Genomic DNA, 19,990 nt, shown 5'->3' with positions numbered 1-19,990 from the left:
TTTTACAGAGTGGACTTTGCCCTGATATGAATAATAAAAAAATAATTTAAAAGTGCGTTTTGTCTCAATTTCTCCATTTTCCAAAGTAATGCTTGGCAAATGGAAACAAAATGGCAACAGCTTGAAACCTGACAGCTCACTCCATGTCACAAAGCAAGACAGAGGGTTTCTGCTGAGCACTGCTTTTTGCACGGTAGCTGTAGTGCATTACCATCTACCAAAATGCAACCGATTAAAGACAAAAAACATACTTATATGAGCAAACAGCAAATACACACACTCATCAGGAGGAGGCCACATCATTGCTGTGCCAAGGAACAGGTGGGATTTACAAGCCTCCCCTTCCTCCAACCATCAGACCCATATAAGAAAACAGTGGTGCTTACCGTCATCCAGGTATGCTTGGTCCAGATTCTGTTCCTGCTTAATAGTGACTCCAGCTGGTAATACTTCTTTCTGGTCGCTGACTGGTGGTCCATTTTTTGCTGCCCGTTGGCCTGAAGCTGTCTGCTGCTGGATCACAGTAGGATATGAACTCGGACTTAATCTTTGTGCTTGACTGACTTGGGGCTGGCTTGGTCTTGCAACACTGGATGTAAAATTTTCACAGCACATGATGTGCTGAAATTCTTGGTGACTTCCACACCTCAGCTGCTGGTTGGTTGGAGAGTAGTGAATCACTGGAGAAGACTGCTGGTTGCCTGGAGAGTGGTGGAGCACTGCTGAAGTTTGGCCTGGGGAACCAGCATGCACTAGCACTGACCTATGGGCATCTGAAATAGCAACAGGTGTAGCCATCAAACTGGATTGCTGGTAGCCCAGCTGGCTTGGGCTCAGGCTCTTGCTTCTTTGGTAAACTACTGCAGCTGGGTTCTGCTGATGGTATCGAGAATCAGGAGAAGAAAGGCCCGAGCGCAACTGCTGGCAGGGCGCCATAGTGGCCACAAGACAGGAAGGGGATTCGGTGACCATTGTGTGCTGTGAATAGTACGGCTGTGTTACTGTTCCCAGGCCACTGTGTACTGTATTGCAGATTAAGGTTGGATCATAGTCATCAATGGGCTCTGTTTTGATTGATGGTACTACAATAAAGCATGCAAAAGATGTTATTTGTAACAAGCTGATGAGAAACAGAGAGCTTTTCCTTGAAGTAAAAAGAGATTTAAACAATTCACAAGACCTGCATGTGCAGGCTCATATCACACAGGCATTAAACTTAACAAAACATACATATGCAATTGTAGGAGGCTCTCACTTGAAAGCATTTTGTACTAAGATGTTCCATAAAGTCTTTAACCAATTATTTAACCATAAATTTCTGAATATTGAAAAATACAATATTTTAACTCTTATATTAATTCATTTAAGAGGCATTCTGGAACATAAGCAAAATAAGAAACAGCCACAGACAGGTGTTTCATGTCATATTTGCATCTGAAAAGAAGAGTGAATGAACAGGCATTCTGTGACAGGTACAGCACTTCATTTTTCTGCCTAACATTTAGCCGGTGACCAAAGGCAGTGCTGAACTACTTCACAGCTGGCTTCCAGGTCCTTTGCTACAAGTAACATTCTCAGTACAGAAATATCATACAATGGAAACTATATGATGGTCAAGTAACAGAGTAACCTGTTTGGGAAGTACAAGATTTTCTACACCGAAGTGGTCTGCTTCAGAGGTTATGCTTAAATTGTACCTTCCAGTATTATTTAATAGGAGAACAATTTAACAACTGTTAAGTTGGAGCAGATTAAAATAAAACCAGGATGAATGTCTGCTTAGAAACCAGTCAAATTAAGACATCATTTTGAAGCTTGAAAAAAAAATCTGGTACTGTTATTTCATGCTTTCTGGTTTCCACAAGCACAATACTCTGATTTTCTCACAACGTTTTTCTCCCAGCCAAAGCTAAGAAATTCTGGGAATCTCATTAGTAATCCTGTTGTGTTTTCTGTGAGATTGCTCACCAATTCCCAAGAGTCAAAACATCACAAAAGCACTTGTATTTTTCTCAACAAGTTCCATTCTGAAGAGTATATATTACTCTTCTTCCTCCATACCAAGCCCTTGTTAATTTTCCCAGATCCAGTGTTTTCTTACTGTTGTACACGTCAGCAATGCTCACTGTTATCACAGGGTCAAATCATGTCACAAACTGAGTCTGCTCCCACTGAAGCTGTTGGCAAACTCCCATCAAGTGAAGAGGCAGAATCAGTCCAGGGCCTATATAACTGTCCCCTTAAGTCTATGGGAAATTCTCACTCTGAAATCACATGCATCCTTTAAACCAAACAGATGTTGAGCACTTATTTGCAATTAGCTGAATCAAATTAGCAAAATTTAGATCCTCATATAATGGGGAAACAACACAGTGGAAAATAAAATCTTGCTTATGAGAACTAGGCAACAACTTGCTCTGTCCTTGAGAATTACCTGGGTGATAGGTAAAATGCTGGGGTTGGCTTCTTTTTCTTTTACCATTGATGACATAGAAATTCACCTTCACAGGTGTGCGAATGTGCTTGTTCCGGTACTCCGGTATTTCTACAAAGAGCATGCTCTGAAACAGTGAAGGGTGACGGCACAGAGTTAGTAACAGGCCAAGAACAGACTGCTGCGTGCATCTCCCCCACTACGTGCCCAGGGACAAAGGAAGAGAAACTTCCAGTTCATCTCTATAATGAAGAGTATGTGAGGAAGAAAGAAAAAAGAACAGATGGTGAAAAACAGGAATATCTTTGGTATTAGGAAACTGGTTTGTACGTGCTGTATCCTCTCCAGTACTTGATGTTGTCCTCAATTTGCAGAGAGAGATCTCAGATCCAAAGAAAAGACACAGAATAGGTGCTTGATAAACAAATAAGTACTGTAGATTTCCCTCTCTGTGTTAGAATAAACTGGGTTATTCTATAGGTTTCTTACTTACAGCCAGACCTTGATTCCATGGAAATTAACAGTGAGTGCCTCATTCTCTTCCGCAAGGGCAGGCATGGCCCATGGCAATGCAAGTGCCTAAATGTGCTGAGCTACTACAGTACAGTCCCAGTAGCAAAGTGAACAATGAGACTCATTCCCTTGAAAGACCAACGTTAATTTTAAATACTGTAGTGCAAATCCTGTCCTGCACAGTACAGTGCACCCAAGACTTCCACATAGGCAAAAGGAAGTCAGGACAGCCAGCATCCTGCAGAGCACTCTTTCAAAACTGGGCTGATACAATAGAGTCTTCTGCGAGAACACAAAATCTAGCAGTTATTCAGTTTGCTGTGGGTTACTGCTAAATGAATAGTTTCTTTTTGCAGCACATCTACTACTGAAGCATTTGACATTTGTTCCTCAGAGCAGTCAGATAGCAGCTCTTTCTGTTGAGACACTCTTTGGAAACTACCCCCTGAATACAAGCTGCTGTCTGAGAAGCTCAAGGAGAGGACATCCAGTGTTTTGCATACTTACAGGCTGGCTCTTATCCTTATCCACTGTTGCTTCCATTTCCCAGATCTGCTGCCCATCTAGAAGAACATCACAGTATTAACCTAACTGTACCTTTTTAAAATCATAAGGCTTAGAAAGAGAGAAGCAGCAAATTAAGAGCAAAGCTTTCAAAATTGACTTAATTTCAACCAAAAGGAACAACTTTTAATTTAAATACATCATCGAACACTTCTGTCGCCAGGAAAAGACTTACATATTAAAATTAAATGTTTATATAGAAATTAAGCAAACTGAGGAATGAAATATTCCACACAGGTGCAACACCTGCTTTTTAGCAGACTTGATTTCAGACAGCTTGACTGAGGGAGGGCACCATTAGGTCACATACCTTGTTAATGGTCACACTGGGTCAGGGGTGCAGCAAACTCTCTGCTGCTTTAAGCTAAGACCACACAGTTCCCCACCAGTGCAATAGAGACAGTGGGGGTGAGGAGGTAAAGGAAAGCCCAAGTAAAAATTCAGCTCTGGTGCACAGAGACCGTAGCATGCAACTAGACACAGTGCTCCAGGTGTGGCCTCACCAGGGCAGAGTAGAGGGGAAGGATCATCTCTCTCACCCTGCTGGCCACACTCTGTGCAATGCACCCCAGGTACCATTGGCCTTTCTCGCCACAAGATCACACCGCTGGCTCACGGTCAGCCTGGTGTCCAGGGCCTTCTCTGAAGAGCTCCTTATATAAGAGCTTCTTACTATATATACTTACTTCTTGCATGTGGAATATAAAACTTCAGCATGTGATAATAAGAAATACATCTCCTCTGACATAGGAACAAGTCCAGTACCCTCAAAAAAAAGAGCCTCTTATCTTTCTGAAAGTTTCATTTTAAAATGAGTAGTATTATGCTCTGAAATACTGCAGTCATGGGGCTGGCATCTGCATTAGAGAGGGAGGAATTGCAGGGTTCCCCTCCTGCGTGCCCAGGCCTGGTAGCACAGCATAAAGTCTCATAAAAACACTTCTTCTCAGAGGACTTGTTATTTTTCCTGATTCTTGGAAATGCTGCAAAAGCTGCTTTTGTCCTGTGTTATTTAAGTACTTCTGCTTCTGGCAAAAAGGGAAATGAAAGAGTATTTTTAAATGCATTTTGCATTTCTTCTCTTGCTTTCTCTTTGTTCTCCCCTCCGCAGACACTGAGCTAACAGATGTGCCCAGCTCTCAGGGTATCATCTCCTCAGGAAGGGCTCACGCTGCTGCTCTGCATCGCAGCTGCCCCACTGGTTCAGCCCCTGGGTCCCACTGTGCCCTGTGAGCCCGACAGGACCGTGACTCCTCTGCCATCCCTTACCCAGGAAACCTCAGCTACACTCTGGCCCCTGAACACTCACAAGGAGGAGGAGGGTTTCCCTGGGTGCCCAGAATGTGCCCCTTCCTCCCTTTGATCTTCACACACACACACACACACACACACACACATCACCATTGCAACGCAATGTCCAAACACCTCCCTCCAGCACCTGCCACAGCATTTTGTTGCAAGGAGGAAACACAAAATGTGTTTGGCTTCTCTTTTCAGCATTTCAAGTCTCCCCCCAGCAGGTCAGTTGTCTTCTCCACACTATCATGTGGATTAGCAATGGGTGGCAGGGAGGAGACAGTCAGAGTAAGCAGTGTAATTGGAGCAGCAAGCTTGCTCTGGCTGCTGTTAGCCCTGCCATCCCAGAGGACTGCTGTGCAAATGAATGGAAAGTATTCCACTAGTTAATAACAAGCACTTGCTTTGGCCACTGGTCTGGGCTGATGCAGGTTAAATCTAAACCCCTATTAATGCAGCTAATGCTTTACAATGGCTGCAACAATAAATATATTTGGGGAAGCGGGAGGCTGTGGGTTTAATACTGCAGATACCAAATACATCGTCTGATGACAAGGCATAAATACTTAATGGGGGGATTCCCCTTTGAGGTAACTCTTGTGAAAAGAAACCATCATAGTAGGTGCTAAAGAACCTTACCACATATGCCAAAACAACTCCAAAAGAACAATTTTTATGGCCCTCTGAGGAAGAGCTGGTAAAAGAAAACAGAAAGATACGAAACAGGATGTGACATAAAAGTCCTAATAGAGACATGCATCAGGAATAGTCTCAGCAATGAAATATGAAGATGTCTTGACTGCCTGCTTTCCCTCCAGGCAGTGTTTTCATCTCTGTTTCTATACTGTTAAATTCAAACAGTCTGTGCAGATGCAACTGCACTAACTCTGCATAGAAGGTAGATATCAAAAGGATTTGTCAGTCCAAAATGCAAAAAATAAAAGAGAAATAATTGTGAAAGTCGTCTGCCATACTCACGAGGCCTGTGAAGCATATGTAACCGCAGTCACAGTTGACTTGATTTAGTAACCCAGCCACTGAAACTGCGCTAAAAGCTAATGAAGCCAACCATAAAAATCAAATGATGTTTAGGCTGAGTCCAAAGTCTGGGGAGAATGAGACAAAGCCCAACCTAACAAGAAATAATGGTATCTAGTGTTATCATTCTAACAATGATGGATGCTTCTGTTTGGATATAATAATGCTCGCAGCTTCTGAACAGGATCCTAACAAATCTGTCAGCAGTGTCAATTCCTGCTCTTTAGGCACCAAAGCCCTGTTGAATATAAGCACTCCACAGCTCACTTGCTGACCTCCATGCTTAAATTCCAATGATATGGCTCCATCTGTCTCACGTGTCACTTCCATAGCTGTGAACGCATGAACTTTACTTCAATTTAATCAATATTCTGTTTCCTTTTAACCCCTGCAGACAGGCAGATTACAACGAGCTTTTGGCAGAAGGAAACACTACAGTGCAATAGTGCAATAATTGCACTAGTGCAAAACTGCAATAGTGTGATGGCATCATTTCTGCTGAAGCATTTTCAAAAAGGCAAAGTGCAGAGCAGAGCTGTGTCGGCAGCGACACACACCATGCAGAGCACTGCAGGACGTCCTGGTACAAATATGGCCCACGTGAAAGCTCAGTGTCAGCTCCACGTGTGTGGTGCATCTCAAACTCCACCTCCCCAATGGGGAATTCAATCCACATCTCTGAATGGAGTGGTGGTTCCACTCAAGATGATAAAATACTTTTGGATGTAGACCCTGAGGTCTTACCAGCCACGGCTGCCTCATGCAATATTTTTACTGTTGTGGTTCCCTGCTCATTTAATGGTTTGTCTTAGTTGGCAAGTCTTTAACACCACAGGTCAGTGAAATGCTCAGGAAATAGAGATTTTTGTGCTGCTTCAGGGTTATGAGACGTAGCGTTAAACCCCAATGAGAGATCTGATTGTGTCAGCACTCTTCGGAGGAATGAATGAGTTGCTGGAAGAAAGTAATTCTACCCTATCTAGCTCAAGCCGTGATCATACCAAAAATCTTGCTTCAAACTTTGGGGAAAATCAAAACGTCAGTCTGCATTAGGAACACTTGGGGTGATTCTCTGCAGCCCCTTCTAAGGCTTTTTTTAACTAGCCAATTAAAGGTTTTCTGAACCAGTTACAGCATTTACACATTATTCATGATCCTTTACTCATGACTTTGGGGTCAGTAACTTGCAGAGAAACAAACTTACTGCTTTATTTGAACAAGTATGACTGATGGACTGAGAGGCTCAGGAAATTTTCTTTGCAGCTCTCTCCAGCTGCAGACTAAGCGCACTATTGTGCCGATTCTGTACGGGATCCTGCGCCTGCATGTGATTTTATGCCTGAAAATGTACATTGCTTTTCAGTCAAGCATTACACAAATTACTTAATGAACAACCTGTTACCTTTTTTCCCAGGCAGCAAACCATGCAGAAATCCAGCCTGGTACCTAGTGGGGCAGCTGCCCCCACCACGCGTTTCTGCAGCGTTCCCTTTGGGCTTGCAGTGAATTGTTCCAGCTCAACGTGCTTCTGGGAAACTCTTCCAAGAACAGCCAACAATTGCCTCTGTCAAGTTTTATCAGTACACAACAGGCAACTCTGGAAACAGGCAGGGCTTTTTAAGCCACCTCAAGAGCAAAGCGAATAACAAGGGCTTTCCAGCAAAACAGATACTTTTGGGATGTGGAAACCTTACAGACAGGGGAAAACATGGACAAATCTCCTGCTCTTTTTGAGGACTAATTCTGCTTTTAGCAGGGAACTTACTCTGGTTCGTGTTTGCTGAGCACCCAGACCTAAGCACTTGTGGCCTCCTTTTACTTCAGAACAGTTTTTAAACTTCAGAGCAAACAGCATGAATGAAATTACAGCTTGCAAAAGAAGAGCTACTGACTTTTTCACTGAGTTTGATTTCTTTTTCTTTCTGAAGCAGGGCTGCCCACTGCAGTTAACCAGGCTCTGTTTATAGAGAGCTGAGGCCAGTGCCTTCATTTCACTGAGGACGTGAGTTTGAGTCACCAAGGCCAAAGCTACAAGTCAAGGTCTGGGAGGTAAAAGGCCAACGGATTAGTCATTCGCCATCCAGCCCAGCCCCACATCTGACATTTTGCACAGTGAGAACGAGTCTAGAGGAGATTTCTCCCCAGCTATTGTTGAGGAATTCAATTCACACTAAAAAGAACCATACAGTAGTTGAGCAGTGAAAGCAGCAGAGGCAGCCTGTCATACCAGAGCTCTCCCAAATAACCCCTTATGCCAACTCATCAAAATAGATTAGTTGTTTTCTTAAAATTATGTGTGTTTGTATGTGTGCCTGTGTGTGTGTGTGTGTATAAATTATTAAACAAAAGCTCCTCTCAAAATAAAACCACTGGGAACCTCCATGTAATAAAATGAGTCACACCAGGATGCGATGACTAAGTGGGAGAATAGGGAATTCCACTCCCTGTGCCAGCTTTTTAAATGATCAATTTTCTGTCAACAGGTGATGGGAGCTCGTCTCCCTGCCATTTGTTTATTCCCAGAATTATTGCTTTTTAATTTTCTCTTCAAACAATTAAGATTCACAGCTGAATAACGAGGACCAGGCATGCTGCCACTGGGCGCCCCCGTAGCAAACAGCGAGCCAGGGAATCCAGGCCAGTAGGGGCTGCCTGTGTTAATAAGGATTTACCAGCTGTAAAATTCCAAAATCTTGTGTCATACGGGGAAACCTTCCAAAACACTGGATTCCACCCTGTCTCGCTGAGCCTCTGACAGCTATGGCAACTCCATTTCTGCAGCCACACACTCCTTTGCATTTTTGTCTGTGTGATCCTTAGATTTTTTCCTGTTTTGCAGTGTTTTTCTGAGATCCCCAGCTTCATGTCTAACAGCTGTCCTGAGGGATTACAAGCACACCTGGCCCCAGCAGCACATTTGGCCACACAGTAAACCTGTGCACAGAAAGATTTGCTGGGCTTTCAGCAGCTACGACCGCAGCAGATGTCCTATTTACCCCGAAACTCTCCAATCTGATAAACAAAAAAGGGCAAACTCAAATCTGCCTGATTAACACTTGTTACTCTGCAGTAACACTCATAAATGATGGTATCTGCTGGATGCCTTTCTCTTTTGCTCAGAAAGAACAAACAGAAACTCAAAGAAAACAATCCTCCCCCAACCCTCCCTAGTTCTCTTTTTGCAGCAACAGCTACCAAGCAAGTCCTGTGCTCCGCTGTGCAGCCACGTCAATACAGTGCACTGCAAGGCATAATAATGAGAGGAGATTAATCTGTAAGGTGATCACTTTCAGCTAACATCAAAATCAGATGGGTCTCCTGACACAGAGACCAACAATGTACACCCCTGGGTCATCCCATCCAGCGCTCCGCAGGTTTGCAGCTGGATATGTGAATGCAGCTTTTAATGCTAAAGTCTAGCCACAAATTGAGCAGAGCAGAAAAAGTGCTAGCAGTGCTTGCATGCTTTCTACACTATCAGGAAAAGAGCAAGATAACAAATTTGTTTCATATACTCTCTGCAGAACTTCACATACTGTGAACAAATGGAATCATTTCAAACTCCAGTATCACTCAGTTTCGCCAACTCCACAGATATCCCCAGAGATTTGTACTTTCTCCCTTAGCCTTTTCCATAACAAAATAAAGAGTCATTTGTTGGTTTGTTTTCACCAGATGCTGAAATTTTGCCTCAGGTTAAGATACCTTACAAACCTACACTGTGATGGACAGTCAGCAGTGTGTGTGACTGAGTTGTGACCCAGGTTCTGCTCCTCTCAGTTCTCCCCTGCTTAAACCTATTTCAGTTCACTGCTTTAGAAATCCAGAGAGAGAGCGGAGCTTTCAGCTTGCATGAGAGCCTTAAGGTTGTCTGCTGAACTGAGATACAAAACATCTCTGTTCAATGCATATGGGGAAAAAAATTGAAAGTTTCAAAATGTTTTGTGTTTCTCTTTCATCTTTGATTTGCTGAATAAGTTGCATCAATAATTTTGCATCATTAAGTTGAAAGAGAAAACTGTTGAAAGTCGTTTGCTACTTTTGGAATTCTCCAGGACATTTTTTGATCATTACCAAAACCATCAGACAGATGACTGCCATCCAGTCCCTTGTCTGGGGTAAGGGGAGGCATTTCAGGCTGTCACAACAGAAAAGGGGAATGTTGCTTTAGACGATCTTAGAATTTCCTTTCACATCTCCCACAGAAGATGCCAATCTTCAGCCCCAGCTCCTCACTGTTACCAATACACAAGCCAACTTCTGCTCACACTTAGTGTCATAATGCCCTCCCACCACAGCTTCCTACAGCAAACTGCACTGTCCAGCAGACTGTCTCACGTTTCAAGCTGTTTGAGTGACTGTGAGCAGATAAACATCAACTCACATAATCACAAAAAGTATCGGCTGCAAAAAGCATTTCCTGCATAGGAGAGCACTTGCAATGGTGTCAGCCAGTGCGTGCCTTGGGATTCACAGATGTGAGGCAACACTGACTCTGAACTCAGCCTCCATAGGGGCTGCAGCTCAAACAACACATCACCCCTTGTTCAGGCTGCCCTATTCCTCCCTTTGGGGCCTGGCAGCATACAGCTGAGAGGTCACTGTGCCAAAACCACTTCTTGAAGTCTCCCCATCAGCAAAGGATTTGCCCCATCTCACTGGACTCTTTGGCAGCTTTTCATAAACAAGTCCTCTGCTCTCTTGCTACAGCTGCAGACCAGAAGGGTGGAATTGTACCAAGCTATACATTCTTAGCTTATTTTTATTCAATTGTACATTCGAACCAAAGATGTATGTAACAAATAATCACTCTTCCTATCAAGAAGTTGTGAATATAAAACCTTTCTAGGGAGCTGTGATTTCCTTTTAACTTTTGCAGGGAGTGGTGCAGGAAGATTGATAGCATCATTGGGCCCAACGTATTGTGCTTTATAAACAAGAACTTTTCTAGCAAGTAGAAATCTCAGAATCTGCTCCCTTGTGGTACAACAGCAATACTGAAAACTGAGTTTGAAAGCAAAATCCCTACAGATCCTGCCTGGCTGCTTTTAAAATCAAAAGCAGTCTGTTTCAAAGAAATGAAATGATTTTTTCAGAATTAAAACAAAGTACATGTCTACAGTAAGAGATGTACAGAAGTGCTGGAAAGAGGTACGGATAGAGGTACACAGTGCAAGTGGGACGGATACCATTAGAACAGCTAAAGTTGTTGTTGTTCTAGTGATAGTCAAGTCATTGCAAGGGATGTAAATGTAAGACACTGAGATAAAACAGGAACCTGTCTGCTTCCGAGTACACAACCCATTGCAGTTAGTACAGCTGGATGTGCAATGAGAGCCTGACTCCCACAGCCACCTCCCATGGACAGTAACACACAAACGTGCATGTGAGAAGCACAAAGTGCCCAGCCTTAGGACAGGCACACGCTGGAGGCCAGATGCTCACCTGAAGCTGCACATGAAGGCGTGTGCTACTTTCATGCATGGGCATGGTGGTGACGCAATGAACTGTGAACCGTGTTCTAAATGCTTTAGTAAAGCTGTCAGATGTGCCAGAGGGGTAAAGGATGGAGCTAGAGGAGGTACAGGATAAAAAAGAGAGAGGAAAGAAGAAAGACTGACAGGACTTTATACTCCTGCTGTTCTGAGTGCTAGCACAGGCTCTGTGGTTCGTAGCTGGGGAACAGAGCTCAGCGCCTCCCTTCACACACAGCATTACAGGCACTGCACAGAAAAAAAGATTCAACTCACTGCTGTCACTAATTCCCAGGGCAGACTGGTGTGCACACTGAGCACAGCAGTCCTGTTCCTGCCCTGCAGTGAGCTCTCCTGAAAGCAGCAGATGTTCAAGATGTTCAGGTATGCTCAGATTCACCTGCTCCAGATAACAGCATCCTAAGAAACCACTGCCATAAAAATATTACTGAGACAGACACATAAAAGAACTCGAGGGAAAAACAAAACAAAACAACAACAACAAAAACCCTAGAACTCTATTGCTCGAATCTGGAGGCTGTTAAGATTTATTTTTGTTGAATGGACTCTGAATGTCCACGCTTCAGAGACCTGACAGCTGCATCAGTTCAGAGGGCGCAGAGAGCACCACCTCCTCTCCCTGCACTGTGTCGCTGGACTGGAAGATTTACGGTGGATCTCCTCCAAAGATGAACGCTTTCTGTTTGGGTTGTTCCTCCACCACCCACATTGTCCTAGCGATGATTCATGATGTCCGTGCGGCCACCATTAGAGTTTGGCACAGGAAAGCCAGTCCATTTGCACTTTTCTTCTGGAGAAACACGGAACTTCTCTATCACTCATAGCAGAGCAGCAGTAACCAGTATACAAATGGGAGTAAACAATGCAACCAACAGCATCTGACTTGCAAATTATGACATGATAATTAAAACAAATACAAGGGGGGATTCCCAAACTGCTACGTGTTGTTGTTTTTTTTAACTGCACTGTAAGATGTGGGCCGTACCCAAACACTAACACCCCTGACCTTTAGCACACTCAAAACCCTTGATAGCCACAGGGTTACTTTCCCAGCTCTCTCTTCCAGATCAAAATCAAAAAAATACACACTTCACAAATTTCTATCTGGGTAATCCCATCCCATAACTTCCCCTGACTTATTTTTACTCTGATAGATAGGCTCAGTTAGGTTTGTCTGAGCTCAGATCATGAACCCAGCTCTGCTTCTGCATGTGCTGCACTGACTTCTTCTAATGCATGAACTTCCCTGCCCGACAGCAGCCAGAGATTACAATCGTTCATCAGAAAGACACAACCTTAAAATGAACTTACAACTACAATGCTTGCATGTTGGTAAACCTTAGCATTAAGAACATTAATCGTATTTAGGCATCAGCAGTTCAATCGCAAGCACTTCATCCCCTCCATCACACACAAAGCACTGAGCTCCAGCCTCTTCAGTTTGTTTCCTGCTGCCATTTCCTGTGGCAAGCCTAGAATGAGTCTTTCACAGACTTCCTGGTGGTGAGTTAATTGCACTAGTTTGTAGTTAGGATGCAAAAAGGCGGCTAATTTCATAATGAAATCCCAATGTAATTTTGGGAGTATTCTTTATTTTCCAGGTATTTCTAGGGGGAAAATGGCATCTATTGTGCTCTGTAACAGAGATGTAAAAACTATTCATTATTGTTCTCAGAAGCATTCTGTATTTTGGTCGCAGGTACAAACAGTTCCACATTTCTCTGTGTCACAATAATGAGTGAACAATTGCCCACAAAATCCAGAGGAAATTGAAGAAAGCTTTAAGTATCCATCTGAAATGCAAAACCTATCTGAGCTGTGAGCCCCAAGAGCAGGCTACTCAGCCCTGTAAGACTTCAACACCAGCACCTGGCACAATACAGACACCTCCACACCCCAGGCCCCAGGTAGACCCAGGTGGTGGAACATCTATGAAACCCTGAACAGGACAGCACCTCACTGCACAGAAGTGCTTGCACAAAACCTTTTGGGAAAAGAAAAAGGAATCTTGCTACTCTAATCTTAAATCCAGGCAAACCAAAGACATCAGCAGGGTACAGCATACCATGCCAAAACCCAATAGATACTTGTCCACACTGCTGTTCTCACCCTTGCAGTTACTGGTAGAGCTAAAACTAGTAGCAAAGGTGGGAAATCAAATAGCGCTTGCTGGCACAGAGAAGGCTTGTGGCTGTTAAAATGAAACTCCGAGAAAACTGTGTTTCCCCCGAGAGCTGCTGCATGTTCCTGCCTTCACAAAGGTACCATTCTTTCAGAGGCTCCCCGGGGCAGCATCATGAGCTGGGAGAGGACGCGACAGGCAGGTCATGCGAGCAGCGAGCAATCCACCCACCTTCATGTTTATTGTGGTTTAGTTTGCTGCTGAGCAGCTTATCAGAGCTCTGTGCACAGTGCTGTGCAGACAGAAGCTGCAGCAAGCAAGCTCTCTGGGGTGAGTGCAGTATCCACCTCCTTCTTCCACCCAGTAACGTTTCTAATTGAGACACTCAGTTGCAGAACGGGCCTTTTTTGCTGTGTCCATGCAGCCTAACACAATGACAACTAGGCACGGCGCAGTAATAGTAATTTGAATAGTCTACAGTTCATAAAGGGAGAAGCTGAAAGTCACAGGTGAGTAAGTTCCCAACTTTCAGCCTGGCTGGGACACTCATTAATCTGTACAAGCCCTGCAGAAAGGCTTTATTCTCCATCTACTGTGCTCGGCTGAAGTCACATCAGTCCCTGCACAATTTGCACATCCAGTTCATTTTCTAAACCTTCCTCATCTTAATGTATATCTATTAAAGAAAGAAACCTTCACACTAAAAGCACTTTGGGGTGTATCTGAAAGAGTTACTGCTGAATTATAAAGCAGTGAACAGATACACAAGGAACTACCAAGCTTGTAGCAGAGCGCAGAGTCCCCCAGACACACTACAAACCAGCAAACTGTGCACACACTTCTCATCCAGACAAAAGGTTTGAAATTAGGCTTCCCAGTCTCCAACCATCCCCTCTGCCAATCATTCCTCCAAAATCCAGCAGCCTGAGGTTGGCTGCAGAGGTAGCGGGGGAGCAGAGCAGGATATGGAACACCAGCATGCAAATCTCTGCTCCAGACTGAGCGCTGCTGCTGGGATCAGTCATGGCTCTCCGCTACCAGGAGGTAAAAAAAGAAGAAAAAAAAAAGGAGCAGTTTCCCCAGTAGTGAAGAAAAGCTTTAGATTTAGTGCGGAAAATGTTGTTGTTCTTTTTACTTTCTAACATCTATTCCAGACAGAGCCTTCCCTACTCTCATACGGAAATAGGGGCTGGGCACTTCAGCTGTTTCCTCGAAATGGCATTAAGAGCTACCTCCTTCTTAGTGTATCATCTCCTTGAGTTACTGCACAGCATTCTTGGGACAGGTACCATCGCGGGCTGCCAAGCATGTTCCCATGCACCTTCATGATTCGCTGACATCGACGGAACAGTGGCAGCATGGAGGGAAGGAATTAATTCATGGGCTCAAAAGGAAACCAAGAGCGCCAAGAAAACTGCACTGACTGCACAGGCTCATCAGAGCCTTCACAGTTCAGAGGCCTACTGACTTCCTTACTGAGAAACAGCATGCCTTGCAGGTGCTATGAGAAGAAATCGGGTCCCCTAAAATGCCTTTTTCCCCTCAGTTTTACCTGTGGATGCCCATATATATCAGTGCTAGGCTTGATTCTTATTTTTTGCCAAAAGCATTTCCCAATAAATCACACACATGCAACTTGCCTGGGAAATGAAATTTCTCAAACCCCTTCTTGTAAGTCACTTGAAAAAGTGCTTATGCCTTCTCTGCCATAGATCACTGACAGGCAATGTAGGAACAGTGTGTTTTCTTAACAGCAGAGACTGCAAAGTTGACATGAAACAAACTGCTGCTTTTTAGTACTGCTAATTCCTTTGTCACTCTGAAACCAACAAGAGTAAAGGATGGCAGAGTCTGGCCTTTCATACTGCTAAGTGCTTTTCTGTTCCCTGCCCATTGTTAACTCCTTACAGAGCACATTATTCAAAATACAAAGATCAAGCCTGAGGAAGGGTAAATTGTTTCAAGTCCAGACCATCTACAAACAAACAAATGTCACTTTGTAAAACAGCCTTAAAAAATCCAATAAAATGCAAACACTGCTTAGTGAGGTGAGATGAAATGCCTGCCAATGCATGATAGAAAAGAAACAACTCCCACTCCCAGAAAACAAGTAACTAACTACAGCAGAATGCTGGGCTTCTGCTGCCCACCTGAACTATTAGACCACACTGAGAATGCTTTCTGGGGCAAGGTATTCTTTGAGTCAGAAATGAAGTGATGCTCATTATGGCACACCATTAGGAAAACATAATAGCATGAACTTGGCAAAAGCAGCAGAGGTGATGCTAGGCAATTAAATAACTCCCAGTAACCACTCATTATTGTTATTATTTATGTTCATCCAACACCAGCCAGGGCTTGGGAGCATCTTGTACTGGCTCTGTGTAAGTCAAGCAAATAAAGAGCCAAGCCCTTCGTGGCTGCCCAAGAGCTAGCAATATTACATGAAACCTCTGGCAAAACATGATCTAAAACTTGTAGGTCTGCTGAAAACAAAATAATAATAGTATTGTGCTGAAACAGGTAAGTTCTCTCTTTGAATTGAATTTGATTTGTTTTGTTCCAGCCTGAACAAAACAGGCTTTTGAGGGTTCTTGTCCCAAGGATGAACTTGGGCCCTGCTGCACAAACCTGTGTGCAGAATGCAGCACCAGCCCGCTCAGCAGGGCAGGAGCACGGGTGTGCACAGGCTGAGATGGCTGCAGAACTTAACCCAGTGTCTCAGCACTGTTTCCCTTCACAATGGGGAAATAAACGCTTTTGTTTATGCTTAAAAGGATTCTGAGAAGTGATGCAGAAACTATTAATGTGGAAACAATCAACGTAAAAATATCTGAAAAAATATAGAAGATGAAGTGATGCACTCTTGTATCTCACTATGTGTATAAAAATATTTTGCTTTGATACTAAAATGCACACCATGCACATTTTTCCCCCATAGACATCTAAGGGCAGAAAACCCAACCTCTGACTGCAGCTCACTGCAATAAGAAATGCTCATTTCAATTATTATTTCTACAGTACTGCTCACTAAAGCACGTAATGGTCATTTCATTTCTTTGATAATTCGTCCTTTTTCCACTGATCCCCAGTGTCTGCATTCTTGTGAGCCTTCCCCACGACATGGCTTTGATTTACTTTCCAACAGTGCCTGCAAGGCCAACGATGCAGATGTTTGCTCCCAGGACTAATTTCACTCACATGGTTAACTCAAGTCAAGAGATTTGGTTTTACTTAGCGCAACCTGAAGGGGATCACTCACTAGAGAAGGGCTGAGTACTCCTGAGCACAAACCATAGGACAATACCACAAGACACAACAGTACTGCAGATCTGCCTTATCTCATTAGGGAAGTGAGGAAAAAACTGCCTTACCTGAAGTTTTCTCTGTGAACACAACCTTAGACTCTGCTGTGAAATTCTGTCCTGTCAGGATCATCTGTTGCCCTCCATAGACGAGGCAGCTGTCAATATCTTGTCTTTCAACCATCGGAAGTTCATGAGCAGACCTTTGGGCTGTGGACAAAACACAGACATGAATGAAATCAACTCTGTTTTACCAGCACTTTCCAAATCTGCCCAGAACTATCCACAGATTGATCTTGTCATCGTTACCATCTGCATGACTGCCAAAGCAGCTTCTCCAGGGTGCTAAATTTAGGTTTGAGAGGGAAAAATAAACTTACTCAAGGCATTTTATTTGGAAACATTCAGGAGCTGGCGGCAGCGTTCAGCTGTGCTGGCCTTACTCCTTGTCCTTGAAAAAGGACAGCTTGGATGAATGAGCTGGAACTTGCCCATGTCTGTTTCCAAATAAATGGCCAAATTTTCAAGTGCAGGCACTACAGCTCTGGAGCCCAAAAATTCCACCTGCAGAGAGGATTCCACTGAATAACACCAAATTCCTTCAGAAAAAAAAATAAAAATAAACCTTTTCTACAAATGCCCATTGCCTCCCACAGACCAGGCCCAATGTCAGACCTGGTTCCGCACTGTCTCCATGGGCACACACAGAGCCCACACACGGCCGGGGGTCAACCATGAAGCCGGGGGCACAGCAGCTCCGGCTTTTTTGTGCTACTCTCTATTCCCACTCAGAAAACCTAGAAAGCACCACCTGTCCACCTGAGTTCCCCTCCTCCTGTTAAAATGGCCACATGCAGGGTCAGGAAAGCTTCTGAGGGTCCTGCTCACCTTCCTTGTGAGCCCACCTTAATACTCTGCTCACATGTAGCAGGAGCCGAAGAAAGTGAAGATGTGAGAATCATTCCCTGCAGTGCAGACAGCTGGAAATCATCACGAGCTTCCCTGTGAGCAGACCAGGTGGGCAGCAGTTTGGGGCTGGTGAACTGTGAGTTCGTGACCTGCACTCAAACTCCTCCAGATTCATCCACCCCAACTGGAAAGGCCTCCAGAGGATGCTGCTCATCTATTTAGCAGCTGCCTTGGCTGGATTTTAACTTTCTGTAACAAAAGTTCTGTTCCCAAGAGGCCCTGAGCACTTGTGTCTTGCCTTCTCTGAACACCAGTTGCTGCTGGGACAAAATAAGGGCATGTTATCTATCCTACACGTTCGGTGCTGGGCTTCCACTCTTACATGGGCAGAGCTGAGGTGTAGGCACCCTGTTCATCCTCTTACTGCTCTGCAACCCTGCAAGAGCCGAAAACCTGACAGCTCTTGGCTGCAGAAAGAGCTGCCCAAATTCTCCCACTGCATCAAAACAAAGTTGGCATATTTGGAGGGAAAACACAAGCATTAAACCATGTCAACAGCCATAGGTGGGAGGGCAAGTTTTCTAATAAAGACAAGCTCAGCGGAAGCCCTTCTGCAATCCAACAACTTTTGTGCTTGTCAGCAATACAAATAAGTCAATACCCGTAAGTTTCTTACGCCGTTCAAAAGGCATTTTAAAAAATCTATTTAAAACAACCTTATGACTCATTGTTCCCTTCAAATATATTACAACAGCTGGGCTAAGATGCTGCCAATTAAGAATATATATTCAGATTACTTTCACAGAAGCTGCTAATTTCTTTCACATGGCTGCATGATTAATTCCAAACCCTAAATCTTCACACTTTTGATGAGTTCATAATTGGATTTATCACAAAGGTTTGGAACCTCAAAGACTTACGAATTAATAGCAGTAACCAAGATCGTGTCTACAACACTCAAGAGAAAATGTATTTACACTGTGCCCTGAACACTGTTTATTCCTATTCAATCCATACTGTTCACTTCCTGAGCATTCCAAATCTTCAAAATTGCAGATTAATCTACATCTCCTACTGACTGCAGTGAGTCAACAGAGAGCTCTGTAACCTGTCATCCCACCGACCAGTGGTTTGCAAGGCTTTTTCGGGCTGAAGGACAAATTTTAGCCTGGAAATTACCATCTGAGTCATCTTAATTACATCTGGATCCAGGCAAGTTGGAAATGGCTGCTGAAGACCAAGACTCGGTCCAACTTCCATCCAGCACAATGTTTGTGTACACTGTGACGACCTACCAGGGAGCTGGGGAGGGCAGCAGGTACACTGAGGAACCCTCAGCCAAGCAGGGCAGCTAAGCAACACGGCCTGCAAGTCTGCAGCGTGCAGAGGAGTTCTGGGATTTCCTCATGCAGCCCCACACTGGCCAGCAGCAGGTTGGGGCAAAGCTCTGTGCAGGCACAGCTACAGCAGGCAGAGGCTATGGGCATCTCCAGAAGAGCTTTTAACCAGACCCAGAATTAGTAACTTATAGGTGCCCCAAACCCACACCTACTTTAAACGTGCAGCAGAATCACGTCATTTAGAAATCTCCCAGTTGAGTTTCACAGCGTAGATATCATGCCAAAGGGAAAGGTGGAGGAATTCATCTACCTACTGAACACCAGGCTTCCTCTTGTGTGTTTTGCCAGCACTGTTCTCCTCCCACTGGGTGGTTTGCAAACCATTTTCTAAAAAAGCAGTTTTCATTTTCCAAGATTTTACTTTTCACCCAGGCCTGCAAGAACATCTCACCCCATTCCCCGTTTTCACTAGAAGGGAGGCTCAAGGTTCAGCATGGAACTGCCTCAACAGGATTACTTTATTTTCCTCTGCAAGAAATATTAATTGCCAATAAATCCCCTTCCTCTATGGCTCATGATGGGTGGACTGTATGCAATAATTTCACACTATTCCCTCTCTTCCCCCAGGGGTTGACACTTCATAAAGTGACCTACAGCTACTGGAGTTTATGAGCTTTGAATAAACAAAACACTGTTGATTTAACCAGTTGGGGTGTTTACTTTCAATAGCAACAGTTACTGACATAAGGCAGCAAAGCAAATGCTATAGAAATACTCTCACTTGGCCTGGAGCAGTGTGCCAACCTATTAATAGGGGGCATTATTTTTCTATTTTATTTGACTGTCTGCAAATCAAGATGTCATGGATGCATGGTGCCAAGAAACACAATGCAAACAGTGACACAAAAGAGAAAGGCAGCGGCTGTCCCAGCCACTGCATCACCCCTGGGCAGCCTCAGCTGGGAGGAATGCAG

The 19,990-nt window shown here is 44.0% G+C and overlaps 1 protein-coding gene across 6 annotated transcripts in view; it reads right to left on the bottom strand.

Moving 5' to 3' along the window:
* NFATC2 (nuclear factor of activated T cells 2) overlaps positions 1-19,990 on the bottom strand; it is a 77,615-nt gene that overhangs the window by 22,183 nt on the left and 35,442 nt on the right. For all 6 annotated transcript variants that reach the window (XM_085519843.1, XM_085519842.1, XM_085519841.1 and 3 more), the window contains exons 6-9: positions 16,837-16,977; positions 3,455-3,510; positions 2,435-2,561; positions 387-1,082 (exon numbers count right to left, since the gene is read on the bottom strand). In XM_085519843.1, the coding sequence (XP_085375969.1) occupies positions 387-1,082; positions 2,435-2,561; positions 3,455-3,510; positions 16,837-16,977 (1,020 nt within the window). The remainder of the gene's footprint in view (positions 1-386; positions 1,083-2,434; positions 2,562-3,454; positions 3,511-16,836; positions 16,978-19,990) is intronic.

Source organism: Coturnix japonica, chromosome 19 (genome assembly GCF_054131305.1).
Source record: "Coturnix japonica strain WE chromosome 19, WE-NBRP24, whole genome shotgun sequence".
Taxonomy (NCBI): Eukaryota; Metazoa; Chordata; class Aves; order Galliformes; family Phasianidae; genus Coturnix; species Coturnix japonica.
Note: the sequence above shows the minus strand (reverse complement) of the source record. Positions and strands in the feature narration are given on the sequence as shown.